At 33.7% G+C, this 20,422-nt stretch overlaps 3 protein-coding genes across 3 annotated transcripts; 2 read left to right on the plus strand and 1 right to left on the minus strand.

The window, feature by feature from the left end:
• Positions 1 to 469: 469 nt before the first annotated feature.
• Positions 470 to 1,411, plus strand: LOC130966457 (uncharacterized). Its single transcript, XM_057891267.1, has one exon. It carries the CDS (start codon positions 470 to 472, stop codon positions 1,409 to 1,411), a length of 942 nt encoding a protein of 313 aa, XP_057747250.1.
• A 78-nt stretch (positions 1,412 to 1,489) lies between these two features.
• On the plus strand, positions 1,490 to 2,158 carry LOC130966458 (uncharacterized). Its single transcript, XM_057891268.1, has one exon. It carries the CDS (start codon positions 1,490 to 1,492, stop codon positions 2,156 to 2,158), a length of 669 nt encoding a protein of 222 aa, XP_057747251.1.
• A 14,700-nt stretch (positions 2,159 to 16,858) lies between these two features.
• Positions 16,859 to 18,842, minus strand: LOC130970218 (1-aminocyclopropane-1-carboxylate synthase 7-like). Its single transcript, XM_057896230.1, has 3 exons — positions 18,599 to 18,842; positions 18,205 to 18,500; positions 16,859 to 17,898 (listed from the first exon to the last, which is right to left on the minus strand). Exons 1-3 carry the CDS (start codon positions 18,770 to 18,772, stop codon positions 17,022 to 17,024), a joined length of 1,347 nt encoding a protein of 448 aa, XP_057752213.1. The 5' UTR covers positions 18,773 to 18,842; the 3' UTR covers positions 16,859 to 17,021.
• Between the last annotated feature and the right edge of the window lie 1,580 nt (positions 18,843 to 20,422).

A 20,422-nucleotide genomic window follows, 5' to 3' on the forward strand; every position in this document is an offset into this window, starting at 1 on the left:
TCGCTTAATTATTCTTTCTCTCTTTCCTGAGACTGTCACTAACTTGAGCGTCGGAGTATCTTTTGCAGGTATTCCCGCCGCGGTGTTTGGTCTTGGCCGACGTAAAGCTCTTCCTCTCGGCTGACGACTTGCTCGGAAGTGCTTAAGCTCGGCCTCCCGCCCACCGTGGGGCCCGGAGTACATCTAACCCCACTTTTTTCTTTGTCTAGTCTTCTACCCTATTTTGCAGGATTCCCGATCCTCGAACATGGCTGACAAGGAAAGCCCACAACTCTCACATGATGACCTCCTAGCTCGAATCGCCGAGCTGCAGGCGGAAGTACGAAGAATAGCCGAGTTGTCTACGCAGAACAATGGAGAAAGCTCCAAAAACTCGGCTCAAGGTGCTACAGATCCCTTGAACATCGCCCTGCCAAAGGAGAAGCTCACCCTCGACAACCCCTTCTCCGAGGAGATCACAAATTATTAGATGCCGAAAAATTTTACTCTCCCGACCGCACTGGAACCATACAAAGGGTTCGGCGACCCCCGAGCCCACATAAAGAAATTCCAGTCAATGATGTTTTTCAACGGCCCTAAGAACGAGCCCGTCCTTTGCCGAGCATTCCCAACCTACCTCGACGGTGCTGCATTGCTCTGGTTCTCCAAACTCCCTGAAGGATCAATTTCCTCTTTTGAAGATCTTGCCAGATCATTCATCGATTACTTTGCCGCGTCAAGAATCTATGTGCACGGATCGGACTATCTCGGCACCATCAAGCAAGGCCAGCATGAGAGCCTGAAAGACTACCTGACCAGGTTCGCTGACGCCACCATGGAGATCCAAGACTTGGACCCAGCCGTTCACCTGCACGCCCTCAAAGCCGGACTCAGACCTGGTAAATTCCGGGAAACCATCGCCATAACAAAACCAAAGACCCTGGAGGAGTTCCGAGAAAGGGCCGCAGGTCAAATGGAAATCGAAGAACTCCGAGAAGCCCAGAAATCAGACAAACAACCACACCGGAGAGATGAGGAAAGGCCCTTTAGATCTCCAGGCAATAGGGACACAAAGAAACCTCTTAAGCCAGCGTCAAAGTACAACACATACACCAGATTCAACACCAGAAGAGAAAACATCATCAGAGAAATTCTCAACGCCAAAATCATAAAACCACCAGCCCGAGCAGGGAACTACCAGGATCAACGATTCGTGGACAAGACAAAACATTGTGCCTTCCACCAGAAGTTCGGTCATACCACAGATGACTGCATCGTCGCGAAGGACCTCCTGGAAAGACTAGCACGCCAAGGTCTCCTGGACAAGTACATCGAGACCCGGAAGGGCAAAGGAGGAAACTCGGACAGGGCAGAGCATAAGCAAGCAACGGCTGACGACAAAAAAGAGAGGATCGCTCCTGATCCGCCATGAGGAGTCATCAACCACATATCGGGAGGATTCGCAGGCGGAGGAGAAACAAGCTCGGCCAGGAAGCGGAGCTACAGAGCAATGCTGGCAATCGAAGGAACCATACAACCAAAGAAGGACAAAGGACCAGACGTCACAATATCCTTCAACCAAACAGACTTCAAATCGGCAAGCCCTAACCTCGACGACCCTGTGGTAATTTCAATCCAGGTTGGAGATCTGTTGGTAAGAAAAACATTGTTAGATCCAGGTAGTAGTGCTGACGTTTTATTTTACTCTACGTTTACTAAAATGAAATTATCAGAAAAATTGATACAACCCTCCTCTGGAGAGCTAATTGGGTTCTCCGGAGAGAGAGTCCCCATCATGGGACACATATGGCTAAAGACCACAATGGGAGAGATCCCTATGGCAAAATCAATTGATATTCAATACCTAATAGTAAACTGTTACAGCCCTTATAATATTATACTTGGGAGACCCGCACTGAACACAATCAGGGCAGTGGTATCCACATTACATCTGTGTGTCAAGTTTCCAGTGCAGGAAAACAAGATCGCTGCGGTGTATGCCGACCATCAAGAAGCTCGGCAATGCTATAACGCTGGTCTAAAACCAGTACAAACAAAACAGGAAGCTCGACCCCAGGTCCAAGCCATCCAAACGTCTGCCAACACAGCGACACTAGCCGATCTTGACCCTAGGGAAGACCTCGGCGAAAGACCTCGGCCAATGGACAATCTTCAATAAGTAACACTAACAGCAGACGACAACCAATGCACATATGTTGGAGAAGCATTAGAAGGGGCAGACCGAGCAAGACTCATTCACACACTGCGTCAGAACGCCGACCTTTTCGCATGGACGCCAGATGACATGCCCGGAATAAACCCAGAGGTCATCTGCCACAAACTAGCAATTGACAAAACAGCCCAACCAGTTGCGCAGAAGAAAAGGAACCTCGGAGAAGAGAAAAAACAAGCAACACTCGAAGAGACCCAGAAGCTCCTCAATGCAGGCTTCATCAGAGAGATTCGCTTCACCACATGGCTGTCTAACGTGGTAATGGTAAGGAAGAGCTCAGGTAAATGGCGCATGTGCGTCGACTTCACAAACTTAAATAAAGCTTGCCCTAAAGATGCATATCCACTGCCTTGCATTGATAAATTAGTTGATAACGCCTCTGGTTTCAAAGCTTTGAGTTTCATGGATGCATACTCTGGCTATAACCAGATCCTAATGCACCCAGAAGACCAAAGCAAAACAGCTTTTATAACAGAACATGGGAATTTTTGTTACAAGGTAATGCCCTTCGGCCTAAAGAATGCAGGTGCGACGTATCAAAGGCTAATGGACAAGGTATTCCAACAACAGATAGGCCGCAACATGGAAGTCTATGTAGATGACATGGTAGCAAAAACACCAATGCAGGGGTCACACTGTGACGACTTAGTAGAAATCTTCAGACAAATCCGAGCATATAACATGAGACTCAATCCAGACAAATGCGCGTTCGGAGTACAAGGAGGGAAGTTCCTGGGATTCATGTTTACATCTCGAGGCATCGAGGCCAACCCAGAAAAGTGCAAGGCCGTGCTAAACATGACAAGCCCAAGAACAGTAAAGGAAGTCCAGCAACTTGCAGGACGAATAGCTGCCCTGTCACGTTTCCTACCTGCAGTGGCAAACCGATCTGATCACTTTTTCCAGACATTCTCTAAAGGCAAGAAGTTCAACTGGACAGACGAATGTGAAAATGCCTTCACCGAACTTAAACAACACTTGACATCACCACCAATCCTCCAGAAACCAGAGATAGGTAACCCATTATATTTATACCTATCAGTATCTAACCATGCTATAAGCTCAGTTTTAGTAACAGAAACAGGAAGAAACCAAAGCCCAGTATACTTCATCAGTAGGGTGCTACAACCAACAGAAACACGATACCTAAAGATAGAACAACTGGCGCTAGCACTAATCACAACAGCAAGAAGACTGCGGCACTACTTCCAGAGTCACACAATCATAGTACGAACGGACCAACCATTAAGGCAGATACTAACCAGGCCCGAGCTCGCTGGCAGATTAATAAAATGGTCGGTCGAGCTCTCCGAGTTCGACATTCAGTACGAATCAAGAAAAACACTGAAGTCACAGGTGCTAGCCGACTTTATATCAGAGATGACCAATGACACACATAATACAGAAGTCAGTTGGACCATACATGTAGATGGAGCGTCCAACAAAGAAGGCAGTGGAGCTGGGATACTACTCAAAGAAGGAAGCAAAGTGGTGGCCGAGCAATCACTACAATTTCGCTTCAACGCAAGCAACAATCAGGCGGAATACGAAGCCCTACTTGCTGGACTAAAGCTCGCCCTACAACTACAAATACCTCGAATAACAGCCTACTGCGACTCTTCACTAGTGGTATATCAAATAAAAGGAGAATTCTAGGTAAAAGATCCTTTGTTAGAGAAATATTGGCTCATAACGAAGGATCTGATTTCAAAATTTAAAGAATTTGATATTATTCATGTAAACCGAGAACAAAACACCAGGGCCGATGTGTTATCTAAGTTAGCCACAACTCGGCAAGCCGAAAACACATCGACACTGTCCCAGCTAACACTTGATAAACCAAGTTTTGAGCAGGATACAATTTTGAGTATTACACAGGTCCCAGATTGGCGAGCACCTTTTTTCGATTACATCAATACAGGCACCATTCCAAATGATGAGCCAAACTTGCCGCTCTTCCGAAGAAGAGCAAGTTTCTATACAGTGCTCGGAAACACCCTATACAGACGAGGACATTCACAACCATTGCTCAAATGCATCAACAAGGAGGAAGCCGAGGAGGTTATGGCCGAAACACATGAAGGAGTCTGCGGCAACCATATCGGTGGCCGAGCATTAGCAGCAAAGATCCTGCGAACAGGATATTATTGGCCGACGATAAAACGAGACTGCATCTCCAAAGTCAAGACATGTGATAATTGTCAAAAGCATGCCACCCTGTCGGAGACCCCAGCCGAAGAACTCTACACCACAGAGGTAAGCTGGCCTTTCGATAGGTGGGGATTAGATATCCTCGGACCTTTCCCGAAAGCGCCAGGCCAGGTAAAGTTCCTTTTGGTTTCAATAGATTATTTTTCTAAGTGGATAGAGGCACAACCACTAGCACACATAACGGCAGAAAAAGTGCGATCTTTTCTATGGAAAAATATCATATGCAGATACGGTATCCCAAGAGAGATAATCTCGGATAACGGGACACAATTTACAGATCATAAGCTCGCCACCTTTCTAACAAACTTTAACATCAAACATCATTTCAGCTCAGTAGAGCACCCGCAAACTAACGGACAAGTTGAATCGGCTAACAGAATTATCTTGCAGGGGTTAGAGAAAAAGCTCGGCGACGCTAAGGGAGAATGGGCCGACCTCATTCCAGAAATTCTATGGAGTTACAATACCACCATTCAATCTGCCACAGGAGAGACTCCTTTCAAACTAGTATATGGCGCAGAAGCACTTATCCCAGTAGAGGTCAGCGTCCCAACATTAAGGACCGAGCTCTATGATGAAACAAGTAACCTACAAGCTCGGACAGCCGAGTTGGACCTTGTAGAAGAAGAAAGAGATATTTTCGCCATAAAGCAACGAGCCAGGAAACAATACCTAGAGCAACGACACAACAGAAAAGTAGTTCACAGGTCTTTCAACAATGGAGACCTCGTACTCAGACGCACAGAAGAAGCCCGGAAACCTCCGGCACATGGCAAATTGGCGGCAAACTGGGAAGGGCCTTTCCGAGTTCTCCAAAGTCTTGGAAAGGGGGCTTACAAGCTCGAAACCCTTCAAGGAGATCAACTTCCAGGAACATGGAACATCTCCTCCTTAAGGAAATATCAGTCATGATGTAATCTGTAATTTGCGAATGATGGTACTCTTTTTCCCCTCTGAAGGTTTTCTCCCAAAATACATGGGTTTTACTCGGAGAGGGTTTTAACGAGGCCGGACGCAACAAATCATTGTACTCATACAACCTATCGAGCAATCAAAATGATTCACATTTTGACAATTAAACATATATTTCAGGTAATCCGAGCATAATCCTTGGAACCCTAACATCGCAATCCGAGCTTACTTATCGGATTACCTCCACCACAAAAGCAAGTCAAAATTTTTTTTTTCTAACAAACATAACTAATCCGAGCTTCATACTCGGAATTCAACACGCGCATGCCGAGCATAATACTCGGACAAGTACACACCAGCATTTTCAACATTAGTCCCTACCTTCTAACAAATGAACATTTAAAATTAATCCGAGCATAATACTCGGAGAATAACGCGCGCATTCCGATAATAATACTCGGAGAAGCACATGCAAAATACGACAAACAAGTTATTTCGAGGGAAGCCCAAGGGATAATCAAAACAGTACATTAAATCCGCTACTATCCTAATCAACAGATCAACCAAACAAAGAATGGTTTCAACCACCGTCAGTAAACACAAAGCAGTCGTTTTTCTCATAACGGCACACCAATATGGTCTAACCAAAATATATATCGCATTAATCAAAGCTATTTGTTCCAAACCGAGCTATATACTCAGAACACAAAACATCACTGTTAAACATTCAGGAAGAAGTTCAAAGACAAAATAGCAACAAGTTCCAAAGATACAACAAGCATTAACAAGACAAATACTAAGAAACTACTCTATCTTATCGCCTATGCTGGATCCCTCACTCTCACTTCCAGCAACACCTTCATCTTCCACAAGTTCACCATCAACAACAACCTTCATAACATCGAGCTTTGAAGGGTCAGCCTCGGGATACAACACCTTGACTTGAGAAACAGCGCGATCGAAACCTTGGGCAAAGGCCTCATAAACCCCGCCTTCTAACTCTTTGACCCGAGCAGACAACTGATCAACCTCAGACTTCATGTTCTTCAAAGAAGCCTCGTGCAGTTTCCGCTCCTCAGCAAATTCAAGCTCTCTCTTCTCAATGGAGGAAGACAGCTCAACAATTTTCTCATCCCTTTCCTGGATAATTCCAGATAACTCTTCAACACGAGTAGCCTCTTTTTCCTCTCGCTCTAAAGCAAGTTCCTGAGAACGACCAATAGCAACAATGCGAGCGCCAATCACCTACAAAATAAGGAAATAAATAAGTAAACACCAGCTAGAATTCAAAAAGAACAACAAAGTAACCCATACCTGCAGAAACCGACTGACACCTGCTCGACCAACATCATCAATCCTCTTCATATCGTCGGGAAAATAGCAGAGCTCGTCAGCCATGACACCAAAAGGATACAGCTTCGCCCACAAAGATCTGCCATGATCGTCCTCATCATACCCATGAAGCTTCTTCTGCGATTCGTAAGCAGACTCCACCATTTGTAGTATTAGCGATGACTCACCCTTACCATCCAGCACTTCAGCAAGGCCACCTTTGCCTTGACCCCTCTTTCGCTTCGACCTCGGCCCAGGACCATACTGGGTTACCACAGCAGCAGCGCCTCTTCCCACATTAGAGGAAACCTCTTTCTCACTCTTTTTACGCTGATTGAAATAGGACTTCAACCTGGCAGTGGTAATGGCAGGAGCCTTCTCGGCTACAGATTGAAAACAACCAAGTTAAGACACAGCAAAATAAGCAAGAATACAAAACAAACATAACAAAACACAATTACCTATATGTTTATAAACTGCTTGCCTATCGGAATCCCATTTCAACATCTCGGCAACTGACAACAAACCCTTCGGACCCAAAGACTTAAACAGGAAATCCATGACAATATCATCATCAAGTAACCTATCATCTACATCCAGAGCTTGGTAGGGCTTAGCACACCAAAACAAAGGAAACCTTTCAACCAGATGCTCGTTCAAATAGAAGGGAAAGTCCTCCGGGACGCTCCTAACCTTAACGAACATTGACTTGAAATCCTTAAACGAAGACTTATACAAACCAAACACTGCCCTACGAGGATAGCTACTGAGATTTACCCACAAACCCCTGTTTACCCCCTTCGCCTGGAATAGAGAGAAAAACAACCTAAGAGACAGCGGACACTCTAAAAGTTCCATCAACACCTCAAAAGCTCGAACGAAGCCCCATGAGTTGGGGTGCAATTGGGTCGGGGCGCAGTTCAACCAGTACAGAACACCACACTCAAAATCGGTAAAAGGAAGCCTCACCCCCAATTCTGTGAAAAGACAACTGTACATGTAAAAATAGGACCAATCATTTAACCGGTCGCACACACGGTCCTCCTCCCCACAAGGCAGCAACTCAATCCTAATATTACTACCAGGCCTAACCCAAACACCCGATCCTAAGAGCTTCACAGACTCTTCATCATCAAATTGGGACTTGCGTTCCCTCACCTTAGCGTCAACCCAGTCATATAAACCACTCACATTACAGTTCTCCATAGAAGGCAAGAAAAGAAAAAGGCAAGTAGATGAGGACAAGAGAAGGATTAGCACTGACCTTGCTTGCTCATTTCTCAGACAAGGAGAAGACAAAATCTCTATCCCAGAATACAGCAGTTGGAAATAAAAAGAAAACACAAAGTAACATACAATCCCACAAAAGAAACGGTTAATAAACCCTATGCATTTACTCCAGAACAGCAAAAAAGAGAAGCATTAAACCACTACAGAATCCAATGGACAGGGGTGCCTAGAAAAGCGGAGCGGTTTTCACATCAATCATGTCACTGGCGCGAAGAACGAAGCCACTCGCAACGCTCTGTTTTCCCAGACAGAACCAAGCCGAGCTTGGGGGCTACGAAGACCATGCGCGACAAAATCGGCAACCGAGGATCCAATACTCTTGATCCGAAAGCTCGCCTTAGTCCTGTCCACACCAAGGCTAGCTTGGGGGCTATGATACGTTACCTGCATCCTCGGTCGCCCGGCATGCTCGGCATACGAATACCTGAGGCTAACGTCACATTAAACAAACTCGGAACAAAAGCAGATAAGCTCGGCTTCACCCAATCGAATAAAAAGACACGTGCATTATGAAGCTCGGTCCCGTATCAGCCGTCCGAAAATCCCGGCACACGATCAGGACCGAAGCAGCATCACCCAACGGAAAATAAGAAACGTGCTCAACTGGCTTATAGCACCAAAACCGAATATCTTAACCAATCTATAAACTAGGACTTATCCATATGGAAATGGTAAAACAATCTCTATAAATCCGGACTAATAGTCTCGGCTGAGATCAGGTTCATCTATCAGTTCTCATACTCACTTATCCTCTCTCACTTAACCACTCTCAGTCTCTTACTTTTTACTCTAAGTTCACCTACCCCACTCTCGCTTAATTATTCTTTCTCTCTTTCCTGAGACTGTCACTAACTTGAGCGTCGGAGTATCTTTTGCAGGTATTCCCGCCGCGGTGTTTGGTCTTGGCCGACGTAAAGCTCTTCCTCTCGGCTGACGACTTGCTCGGAAGTGCTTAAGCTCGGCCTCCCAGTGTTCGGACGAATCAAATAGTAACAAAATAAATAACTCGTTTACATAATTTTTATGACAATATTTATATAAATATAAATATTTGAAGGCATCTATGAGAGGTGTTAAAAAATATTAAATTGATAAAAGAAATATAAATGTAGATTTTTTTATTTATGAATTTTTACATAAATTATTTTTAGTTGTTTTATACTTAAAATTGTTTATCTAAAAAATTAAACTAATAAAAAAAACACATAAGTAATTATATTTGTCACAACCAGCAGCTATGGTTAAACTTGAGGAGCCAGATGGGACCCAACCCAACACTCGTCTTTGTTTGGTAGGATATATCAGTTTTAGCTAACAACACACGCATAATAATAACTGTTTCGAGGAACTGTCATCAACATTTCTCCATCTTAATTAAATTCATAGCACAGAATGATTGGTTCATATGCGCAGAAATTGTCAACAACAAACAAGAAAACTTCTGTTATGCAATCTGGGATATACTATATAGGAGGATATTATCTTGTGCATACAAATTAAGAAAGATACAAAACTTACCGCGATTCTCATACGCATGCATAATTATTCTACGCAATATTTAATTAATTTTTCGAACGGACTTAAATTATGGTACTAATTATACACCGAAAAGTAACTCACATCATGCATCCCAAAATCGCTATTTTACTGCATATCAACCTTTAATTTACGTACCAGGAATATATAGTTGGTGGATATTTTATAATTATCTTTATATAAAAATATAGTTTTTTTTAGATGATGAATTATATGGTTAGATTTTGATATTTATAAAAGTGTTGTATTTATTTAAAGTGTGACTAAATAAATAAATTAGCCTTTTAAATTAAATTTCTTCATAAACAAATGTTTTTGCTATATTTAATAAATAGTTGCCTATATAATTTATTATTGCCAACTAACAAAAGAAATAGTCAAATGCAACGTGATACTATACTTTGCTGTCTTGGGCTATATTACTAAGAAAAAAAAAAGGAGTAACGCGATATACAAATCTAGTTCAAAGACTGATGGAATATAAAATTAGAAATGTTATTTGAACATTAAAATTAATTACTAAAATTAACTATTAATATTTGAGTATATAAATATATATATAATTTAATTTAATTTTAATATATATTTATATTTTAACATATATTATTTTATCAGTATAGCGAAATATTTTTTAAATATTATTTTTTATTCAGTTTTTAAAAGAGAAAAAAAATAAAATATAAGTATTTTTTTTATTTTTTGACTAACTAATAATATATAGAATGAGTATTTAAATTAATTAAATAATAATAAATTTTTAAAAAAACTGACTAAAAATTTAAAGATAAAGAATAACTAACATTTTTTTTATTTTATACTAATAATTAATTTTGATGATTATTTTAATGTAAATCTAACATAATTAATATAAAATAATAATATTATCGTGATCATCGTAAGCCAAAAATATTTTGACCACACAACTGAGGTTGACTAAATCATTTTCATTCAATCATCGCTCGTAAGAGAAGTACACAACGTAACTCGAACTATGTATATGAAGAGTAGACTTCGCCTTTTTAATAAATTCTGTTTATTGGCACAAGAAACTAGTTGTCACGTTTGATTGGATATCAAGCCATGTTTAAGTAAGTATCTTGTATTACGTTGTTTAGTATATGGGGTCTGTGTGTATATACATACAGATGTTTCGCATTAAGAAGTTAAACCGACAAGAATATTCTCATATCTATTATTACAAATACAAACAATCATCAGCAGCGTCTGTACGTATTTAGTAGAAAAGTAGCTAGATGGATCATTATCAAAGTCAAACCATACTCTTAAAGTAATTAGTACTAAATTAAATAATTTAATAATTATATTAAACTCCTGATGATGATGAAGTGATGAGCTAGTTAGTCTCTCTATTATTATACAAATATTGACTTAGATTATAGTATTCAGTTCTTATCATGTAATTAATTTATTATTCTCTAGTACTATAAGTTGAAAGCAATGAGAACACTTCGACATATAATGATGATTATAATAATGTCAAAAGGATAACAATTTAAAGTTATTTTATTTAATTTAATATGTATAATTTTAAATATTTATTATATTTAATATTATTTAATTATTGTAATAATAATTAAAAATATAAAATAAAATAATTTCATATTTTTTTTAACGTCTCTTAAGTAATTTTTTTATAATGATTATATATGTTGTTGTAATGAATTGGAGGAGATTATTGTATTATCATCGGTGTTAGTTTTAGCTCAAATTAGTTTGTACCTATAAGCATGCTTATAATACATGGATACATATAGATTCGCAATTGTTTTAGAACATCACGTGCATGCCAAGTCTAATAAATATGCCTCAAAATCTTAAAAAAAATCTAAATTTACCACAGATTAATTTTTATTATGTCAGAAGTAGGGATACTTTGGGAAAAAATAATGAAAACGACCTTGAGATGAAGTTTCCACATCATATCATAGGGTTGGTTTCTTGCTAGCTGTTGCGCGCTTGCACACGATCACTCACACGCACACGTGTGCTCACCTTGGACCTGGTACGCCGGTACGGTATAGCTTTGTCCCTCACAAAGTCACAACAAGCACTGCTAATGTCTAACGAATACTACTAAATGTCTAAATCCATGAAACCAATAATGACTAAATGTATAAAGACTTTTCAATACCAATTTTTACTGATTTTATATCAATAATAATTTTATAGGACTGGTTAACAAATGTTCTCACCTCTAAGAATACTTATTAATATTACTTAATGTAAATATTTAAATTTTTTCTAATACATACAATAATATTGAAAAGTTCAAAGCTTTCAATTTTAAATAATTGTTTTATATTTGATGCTTTAAAAATAAAGTAATTAGAAATTAATTTTTTATATTTAATGTTTTAATAATTAAAATACTTAATATAAATAATTTTAAATATTTTTTATTATCTTTTGCATCGTTTTAGTATAATTTTTATCTAACATTTAAATTCTTAATTTTTAACCAATAAATTAAGAAAATTTTTATGCAGAATATACAACAGGAACAAAATACACAGAAAGTAAATTAATCTGAAGAATAAATTGTACACAAATATATATCCAAGTTTTCGTCCGCAATCAATTTTTCGTATACATATTCTGAAATTGTAAAACTAATTCATATTCCAATAATAAATAACTATTGATGGCTACTATTTTGTTTTGTGTGCATATAATATTATATATATTTTTGTACCGTAAAATTAATTACTAATATATTTATATATGAATATATATTTTATTTAATTTATTTTTAATATATATTTATATTTTAATAAATATTTTATATTAGTATCTAATTTTAATGTATAGCTAATATGATTATGTATACTAGCGGCTCAATTTATTGTTTTTAAGAAATTAATTTTATTTTTTTGTTAATATATTATTTATCCTTTAAATTTATTAGATAAGTATTTTTTATTTTAATATTGACTTGACCTTATTTATATTATATTTTATTAAAATTAAAATTATTATAAAAAATTTTTAAAATGTTAAATTATAAAAACTCACAACAAAGAAGTATATATATATTATCAGAAAAAATATAATTTAAAAATAATGATAATAACATTATCCTGATTCAAAAAGAATATATATAAATCAAAATACATATTAGTTATTTATAAAAGATAATTTTTATTTAAATATCATGAATATTGATATTTATCTTTATCTTTTTTTAAGTGGTAAGTCAACATATGGATCTGAATATGAAAAAGTCTTTATTTTTTTTATAAATAGTAAAAATATTAATTATTTACAAAAGATCATTTTTACTTAAATATCATGGATATTCATATTTGTTTTCATCTATTTTAAGTGGTAGGTCAAAATATAGATCTGAATATAAAAAAGTCTTATTTTTTATAAATAGTGAAAAATAAAAGTAATGAGAATGCTTATTTTTTTTGTTTTTAAATATCAAACTATAAGAATAATTAATAAGTAAAATAGGAGAGTATAAAAATTGTGTATCCGAAAAAAATCATTCATAATTCATCATACATCTCCTTATCGATAACTTCTCGATTCTTGAAAAACTGTCAGATTTATTGATCATATAAATGACTATATAAACGCTTCAAGATTATTAGTTAAAAATTATGTGTAACAAAATCAAAATAAAAATTTAAAAATATTATTTACAAATTAATTATTTATAAACGTTATTAAGTTTAATTATTTATTTTTAATTGTAGTTAATTTGAGGTCGAGATAAAAATTTATATTCAAAAGAATCTTTATCTTCATACATATTTTCAATTGTTAAAAATATTTTATTTTTCTTTTTAATTTTATATTTAATTTTTTAAATTTTCTTTAATTTCATTAATTTTTTAAAATTATTAATTTATATTTTTATTATATCCTCTTACTATATTAAACACTATTATATTTCTCTTACTATTATTCTCTAAACACATACTTGTCATTGTCTCATCGTCATTATTATATTTTTTTGTTCTCCTTTCTCATTTTTTCCTTCTTCTTTCACCTTCTTGTCACCCCAATCGTAGTTAATTATCATCAAGTATTATTATCGCAACTTTTAATCTTGTCTATCACTTTGATTTATAATCATCTATTCTATTAACTTTTATGAATTGTTGAAGTTTAGCTAAAAGAAGTAAGACATAAAGCATTTAAAATTTTTACCCAAATTATCAAATTAACTTTTAGAATGTATAAATTTATAAATTTAAATTAAATAAGATATTAAATAAATTTATTATGTTGTTATTATGTGTAACAAAATCAAAATTAAAATTTAGAAATATTATTTACAAATTAACTATTTATAAACGGTATTAAGTTTAGTTATTTATTTTTAATAGTATTTAATTTGAAGTTGAGATAAAAATTTATATTTAAAATACTATTTATTTTCGTGCATAATTCTAATTGATAAAAAATATTTTAATTTTTTTATTTTATATTTAATCTTTTAAATTATCTTTAATTTTGTTATTTTTTAAAATTATTAATTTATATTTTTATTATATCCCCTTACTATATCTAATAATATTCTTTCTCCTACTATTATTCTCTATACACATATTTGTTATTGTCTCGTCGCTATTATTATATTACCTTGTTCTCCTTTCTCTTTTTTTTCTCCTTCCACCTTCTCTTGACCCGACCGTAATTAATTATCACCAAGTATTATTATCGTAACTTTTAATCTTTGTCTATTACTTTGATTTATAACAATCTATTCTGTTAACTTTTATGAGTTGTTGAAGTTTTGTTAAAAGAAATAAGATATAAAGCATTTAATTTTTTTTAAATTATCAAAATTTAATGTCAATAATTTCAAAAAATAATCTCAAAATATATTATTTTAACTAAAATAATAAAAAATAATACATAATTGCATGTTTTTTAATTAATAATTAAAAAATTAAGTCACGATTTAATATAGTACCTTAGGACAAAAGGCAAGGACAAAAGGCAACCATTATTATTCATGTTTGACTGCTACTATTTAAGTTTCACATTTATTTTATTGTGCACATTAATTAAAGTGTATTTTATTATTTTATTTTACATCTTTTGAAATAATGCCACTGTATTATAAGGATGAGATTAATTTTTATAATCTAATACGAATCTTTTTATTATTTTATTTGTCATTTGAATACTATCCATTTAAAATAGTTACTTAAAGTGAAACACTATATAAAGAGAGATAGAAAACTTTTAGATTTATGGTTTTAGTATGCTTCTTATTAATCCTCACATAATATACTCAAATTTAATAGTTTTAATGGTGATGAATTTTTATAATTAGTTAAAAAATTTTAACTTTTTCTTTCTCTTTGTCCCTCTCTACGATTTTGAACAAACTCAATTTTATTATTAAATAGTTTTTTAAGTTCAGAATATTTTTAACTTTTTATATAATAATTAGACTTAATAAATTACTAAAATTCAAACCTATATTCTCTTGAACTACTTCTTGATCATATAATTCGAATCATTTAAATAAAAGATCGTTAGGTCCTTAAAATTTTCAAAGTAAAAGAACAATACAATAAAATAAATTAAAAAAATCTAATAAAATAAAATAGTTAACAATATATATATATATATATATATATATATATATATAAAATAATAAATTAAAACTTACCTGGCTCATGAGATAGAAAAATAAAGAGAAAAAAAAATCATAAAGGTTGAAATAATAAAAAATGTATAACATAATTCTCTTATCTTGTCATATTGAAATGTTATATGTCAATCTAATAATTAATAAAAAATAATATTATCAAATGTAAAATAGATTAAAAATAAAAAAGAGATTAATAAAATCAATTAACAAAATTCTTATCTTAGGTTGTCAGATTATTTGAAAAATCAATTAACAAAGTTCTTATATTGCTACATTTATTGTGTTATCTATCGAACTAATAATGAATAAAAAATATTATCCAATGTAAAATAAATTATAAATAAAAAATTGACAAAATATGTGTGAAAAATTTTCATTCTACCATTGATAGGTGTAAGTTTTTTTAGCTTTTATATGTTAATTATGTGACAAATAAATAATATTAAATTAATTAATTTTCTTGCATTACAATTTAGGAAATTAATAAATGTCAAACCTACTACTCTATATATAATTAAATATCAAATCCAGTACTTAGATAGTTTAAGAAATTAACATATTAATATTCTTATCGAATCCTTGATAGATGCAAACTTTCTTGTGTCCTATGTATATGCCAATAAAATAACTTAGCCAATATGTAAAACAAATAATATTATGGTAGATAAAATTAATAATTTAATTTAACTTCAAAGTAAATATTTATGTATTCAAATTTTGAATATAATACTCTATACATAATCAATATTTTAGAAAATTAAAAAAAAGTTATTGCAAAGTAATTTAAAAAAATAACAAAAAATTTATGAAATTTTCATTCAATCATTAATAGTCAAAGACATATAAAAAAATATAAAAACAGATATCAAATAAAAAGAAACGGTTTTATTTCTGCATCAAATTGATAAGACTAAAAAAATTATTTCTTTTTACATTAAATTGATAAAAATAAAAGGTGATATAGTAATATTTTTATCTGTCTGCGTGAAAATATAGATTAGATAAATAAATTAAAGAGAAGAAAAGATATAAATGAATGTTACGCGTAAAAGTATAACTGCCGAAGAAAATTTGCAACAGATGAAAAAAATGGAAGAGGATGGAGGCGAGTGTTGAAGAAAGGAGAACAGCCACAAATATAAAAGAGTAAAAATCAAACTGCAATGAATGAAGATAATAGAAGATGTGTTATTATAGTTACAAAAGTAACAAAATTGTTTTTATTTTAGTAGGAAGTTATTGAATTTTTTAAAACAAATTTTATGTCTATTTTATTCTTATAATTTACTTTATGAAATAGTTTATTATAGGATTAATATAGTCCAAAAAAATTGGACACTAAAATCATAGTCAACTCTCTGTATTAACTTTATATATTGTTACAAATACTTTTATTATTCGTGTAAAATGTTGTCGTGGCATGAATGGTGCATTTTGTTTTTGGAGTGAATTGTGATTTTTATCGGACTAGTAAATTAAATGAATTAAATTAATAGCTAAAAATAATAATAAAAAATAATAAATTATACCGAGACTCGACTCGAGCATTTGTTTTTTTTATTCCAACGCCGTTTCACAGTCAATATTTCTATATATAAACTGTAGATAGAGAAGATCTATTTTCATTATTGATCAGCAATATAATTCCAAAACAAAAGTAGCACTAGAGTTACAAGAAACTTGCTTAAGCAGTAAAGCAAGCAAACAAATACAACCAATGACAATTATTAAGATGAAAAGTAATAATATGCTTTACAGTATTAATTAAGTACCCGGCCATTTACCCCTTTAAAGAATTGATCAAAATGGCCCGAAGGAATTAACAAGTGTACCATTTATCAAAAAGTTAAGGGACTAATTAATCATAAGTATATGTATAGCATAGAGTCGTCAATTAGAACCAGCTGTGAGAGTGTGAGTCCTTATTTTATCCACGAAGTTACGTATTCTTTCGAGTGCAACTTGGAGGGTGTTCTCAGACATGTTTGCAAAGCAAACCCTGAACCAACCTGGTTCGGAACAATGGCATGAAGACCCTGGTGATATATTGAGCTTCACTTGATGAATAATGGCATTCCATAGCTTAAGTTCACCTTCCTTGGTTGCCTTCTCAAGCAACGGACTCATATTCATCCAACAAAACAATCCTCCATTACCTTTCAAGCACTCAATCCCATTGCTCCTCAACCCTTCAATGATCATCTCGTAGCGCTTCCTCAGCCTCTCTCTGTTGGTCCTAATGTAGAGCTCCGTGAAGTCCTTATCCGATAACATGGAAGCCAAGAGATGCTGCGTCTGAGAGGATATCAGTGTGAAACTCGACATCCGCCTCGCGGTCGTAACCACCTTATCGTTGTAAGAATAAATGGTTCCCACTCTGAAGCCGGGGAGCCCAAGATCCTTCGAGAGGCTATAAACAATGTGAACTCTTTCAGCATCTTTATAATTGCGTGCTTCCAGGATCTCCGCAACACTCACGAACTCTGATGGAGAGAACACTGAGCCTGAGTAGATCTCGTCGGAAACCAGGTGGATGTTCTTGCGAGTAACAAACTCCAGAATTTGCTCCAGAACTGAGCGCTCTATGGTTGCACCTAATGGGTTTGAGGGGTTTGTAATTAGCACTCCTCTCACCTTTGTGTTCATGGATTCTGCTTCTTTGTATGCGCCTTCTAACGCTTCTGGAGTGATTTGGAAGTTGTTGGAGCTGTCGCAGTGAATTGGAACTATCTTCACCCCAGTCCTCCACCTCAAATCTCTATCAAATCTGTAGAATCGCCACAATTAGATTCTTCTAGCTAGAACTTACGTTCCAAAAATTAAAAAGAAAAAATGACCCCAATTTTTTGATAGTAAACTAGTAATTATAATAATTATGCAAGTGTTGACAATTAAAGTTATATATATTTTTTATTTTGATAATTTTTTTTAATTAATAATATTGAAAATATATTGTTTAATAGTAAAAAATATTATTTTAATTTTAATAATATATTTTTTTAAAATGTTATAATCATGATAATACATATAATAAATAATTAGATATATATATATATATAAAGTATTTTGTTACCCTGGATAGTAAGGGGTTGGAACGAGCAAAGCGTCTCCAGGGTTTGCGAGGATGAAGGTTAAGAGTTCATTGGCTGCGGTTGCACCAGCAGTGATGACGAGTCGGTCAGGCTCGAATTTGGCTCTCTCTCCTCTTATTTGCTCCATGAAGCTGGCCATTGCAGCTCTAAAAGAGTGAAGTCCATGGTAGTCTTGAAACAAAGCATTGTCTCTGAAGCTACTATTACGAACTCCTTTACCCCATGTTGTGGCCTCTGAGTGTTCCTCCAAGTATCTCTCAAGTAAATCAAATGAAACCTGCACAATAAAAAAAATAACAAGATTAGTGTTCATATTCTAATATATATGTATAATATGTTTATAGTGTGGTTATAATAATGCATGTAATTACTTACTTGATTCTCTGCTAGTCCCATTTGTATAACCCCAGAAGGGTTAGTGAGTTCATCATAGGGGTTTTCATCGTAGGCTTTCCAACCAGCGAAATAAGGAGAGTCTTCTCCATGAGTGTTAGAAACTGCAATATTGGAAAGCTCCACCACGCAAGGTTTCTCAATCTCAATACCCATTATTATATCTAGCTGCTTCTTAGCTTGTTAATTATAGCGTACGGATTAATATTTAGTAACAAAGCCGAAAGTTTCTTAATTATATATGTTATGTTGGTGTGTATTATGTATGTTGTGAGAGAAGAATGAAAGAGAGATTCTGATATATGATGAGAGATTGTGCTGTGTTGAATGAGAAACTTGTCATAAAACTCACGCTATATATAAGCTTTGAGCTAAGAGTGATGCAATAAGAAATAGAAAAAACGTTCCCTTCAACTTGGCTGGCGCGCTTACCACTAAGAAAATAAAAAAAATAAAAAATGAATAATCAATTATTGGTAGCAAACTTAAAGCTATAAAGCCCACTTACTTTGAGTAGTTTATAGCCTTTTACAAAGATTTATCTGATTTTGACTAGTGACAACTGTACTTCCTGCCAGATCCGCACGGATCAAATATATATGGTGGTTGTTTGGGGGTGGATTTCTTTTTATTTATAATTTCCAAAACCGTAGGGATTTTTCTTATTTGTCGGTTTAATGGACTAGTGTTAGTTTATAGTATTACTTAATCACTTTTAAATTTACCAATTCTCATACTCGGAGAGGTCGAGTTGTCTTTAAAAATATTTATATACTTTTATATAAGTAGTATTTCATTTTATCAAGTAAAAACATCTTTATTATGTTTTTTTTTAATTGGTCAATTCTATAATATTTTTATTTTAGTGTTTAAATTGTGTAATTTATTTTTTAAAATAAAAAATTAAATATTTAAAATTTATAAAATATTATTAATTTATATTTTTTAGCAAATTAGACACTATGTTAAAAATATCATAACGATCGCTCTATTTTAAATATAGTCTCTTGTATGATGTTTAATATTTACTCATAGAATTTAAAAATAAAGAGGAGATTGTCACTTTATTCTATCTCTACTACTTTTAAGTAAATTAGACAAAAATTATATAGACACTAATACATTATTATAATAGCGATGAAACCCTATTTCTTAATCTAAGAGTGATTGAGTTCCGACGAGAAGTAAATTTTCAGTTCTCAGCAACCTATACATGAGGTTATGACTAATCAATTTTCTATATCATAAAATTATTTTTTTTAATTTTAAATTAATAAAAAATATAAATAATTATATTTTTAATATATCTCATTCAAATATTTTTTATTTATTTAAATTTTTACATAAATATTTTTTTTATTTTATGTTATTTTTTTAAGAGATAACAAAAATTAAATTTATTTAGTCATAAAAATTTTAATATTATATTAAAAATTATTTTTTTAAAAAATTTAAACCGATAAAAAAAACATAAATTATTATATTTCTAACACTCTAATTAACAACTAGAAGAACAAATATACTCCAAAAATTCATTTATGGGGAAACCAGATAGCATGCTTTCACATTGATTATTATAGGTTCTATTGTTCTAACGTACGTAGTGTCTTAATAAGAGTAGTTAAGTTTAAATAGCGACATGACGAGTGGCAAAGATACATTATCAGGTAGTAACTGGAAAGATCGAACAAGATAGATTGTCAATTGCAAGGAGGAGGTTGAAAGTAAGAAAAAAAGAGCGTTCACGGATCTTGTGACCCCACGCACTCTTTTAATTGATGAGAGGGAGCCAAGAACAAACAACAC

Source organism: Arachis stenosperma, chromosome 3 (genome assembly GCF_014773155.1).
Source record: "Arachis stenosperma cultivar V10309 chromosome 3, arast.V10309.gnm1.PFL2, whole genome shotgun sequence".
Lineage (NCBI taxonomy): Eukaryota > Viridiplantae > Streptophyta > Magnoliopsida > Fabales > Fabaceae > Arachis > Arachis stenosperma.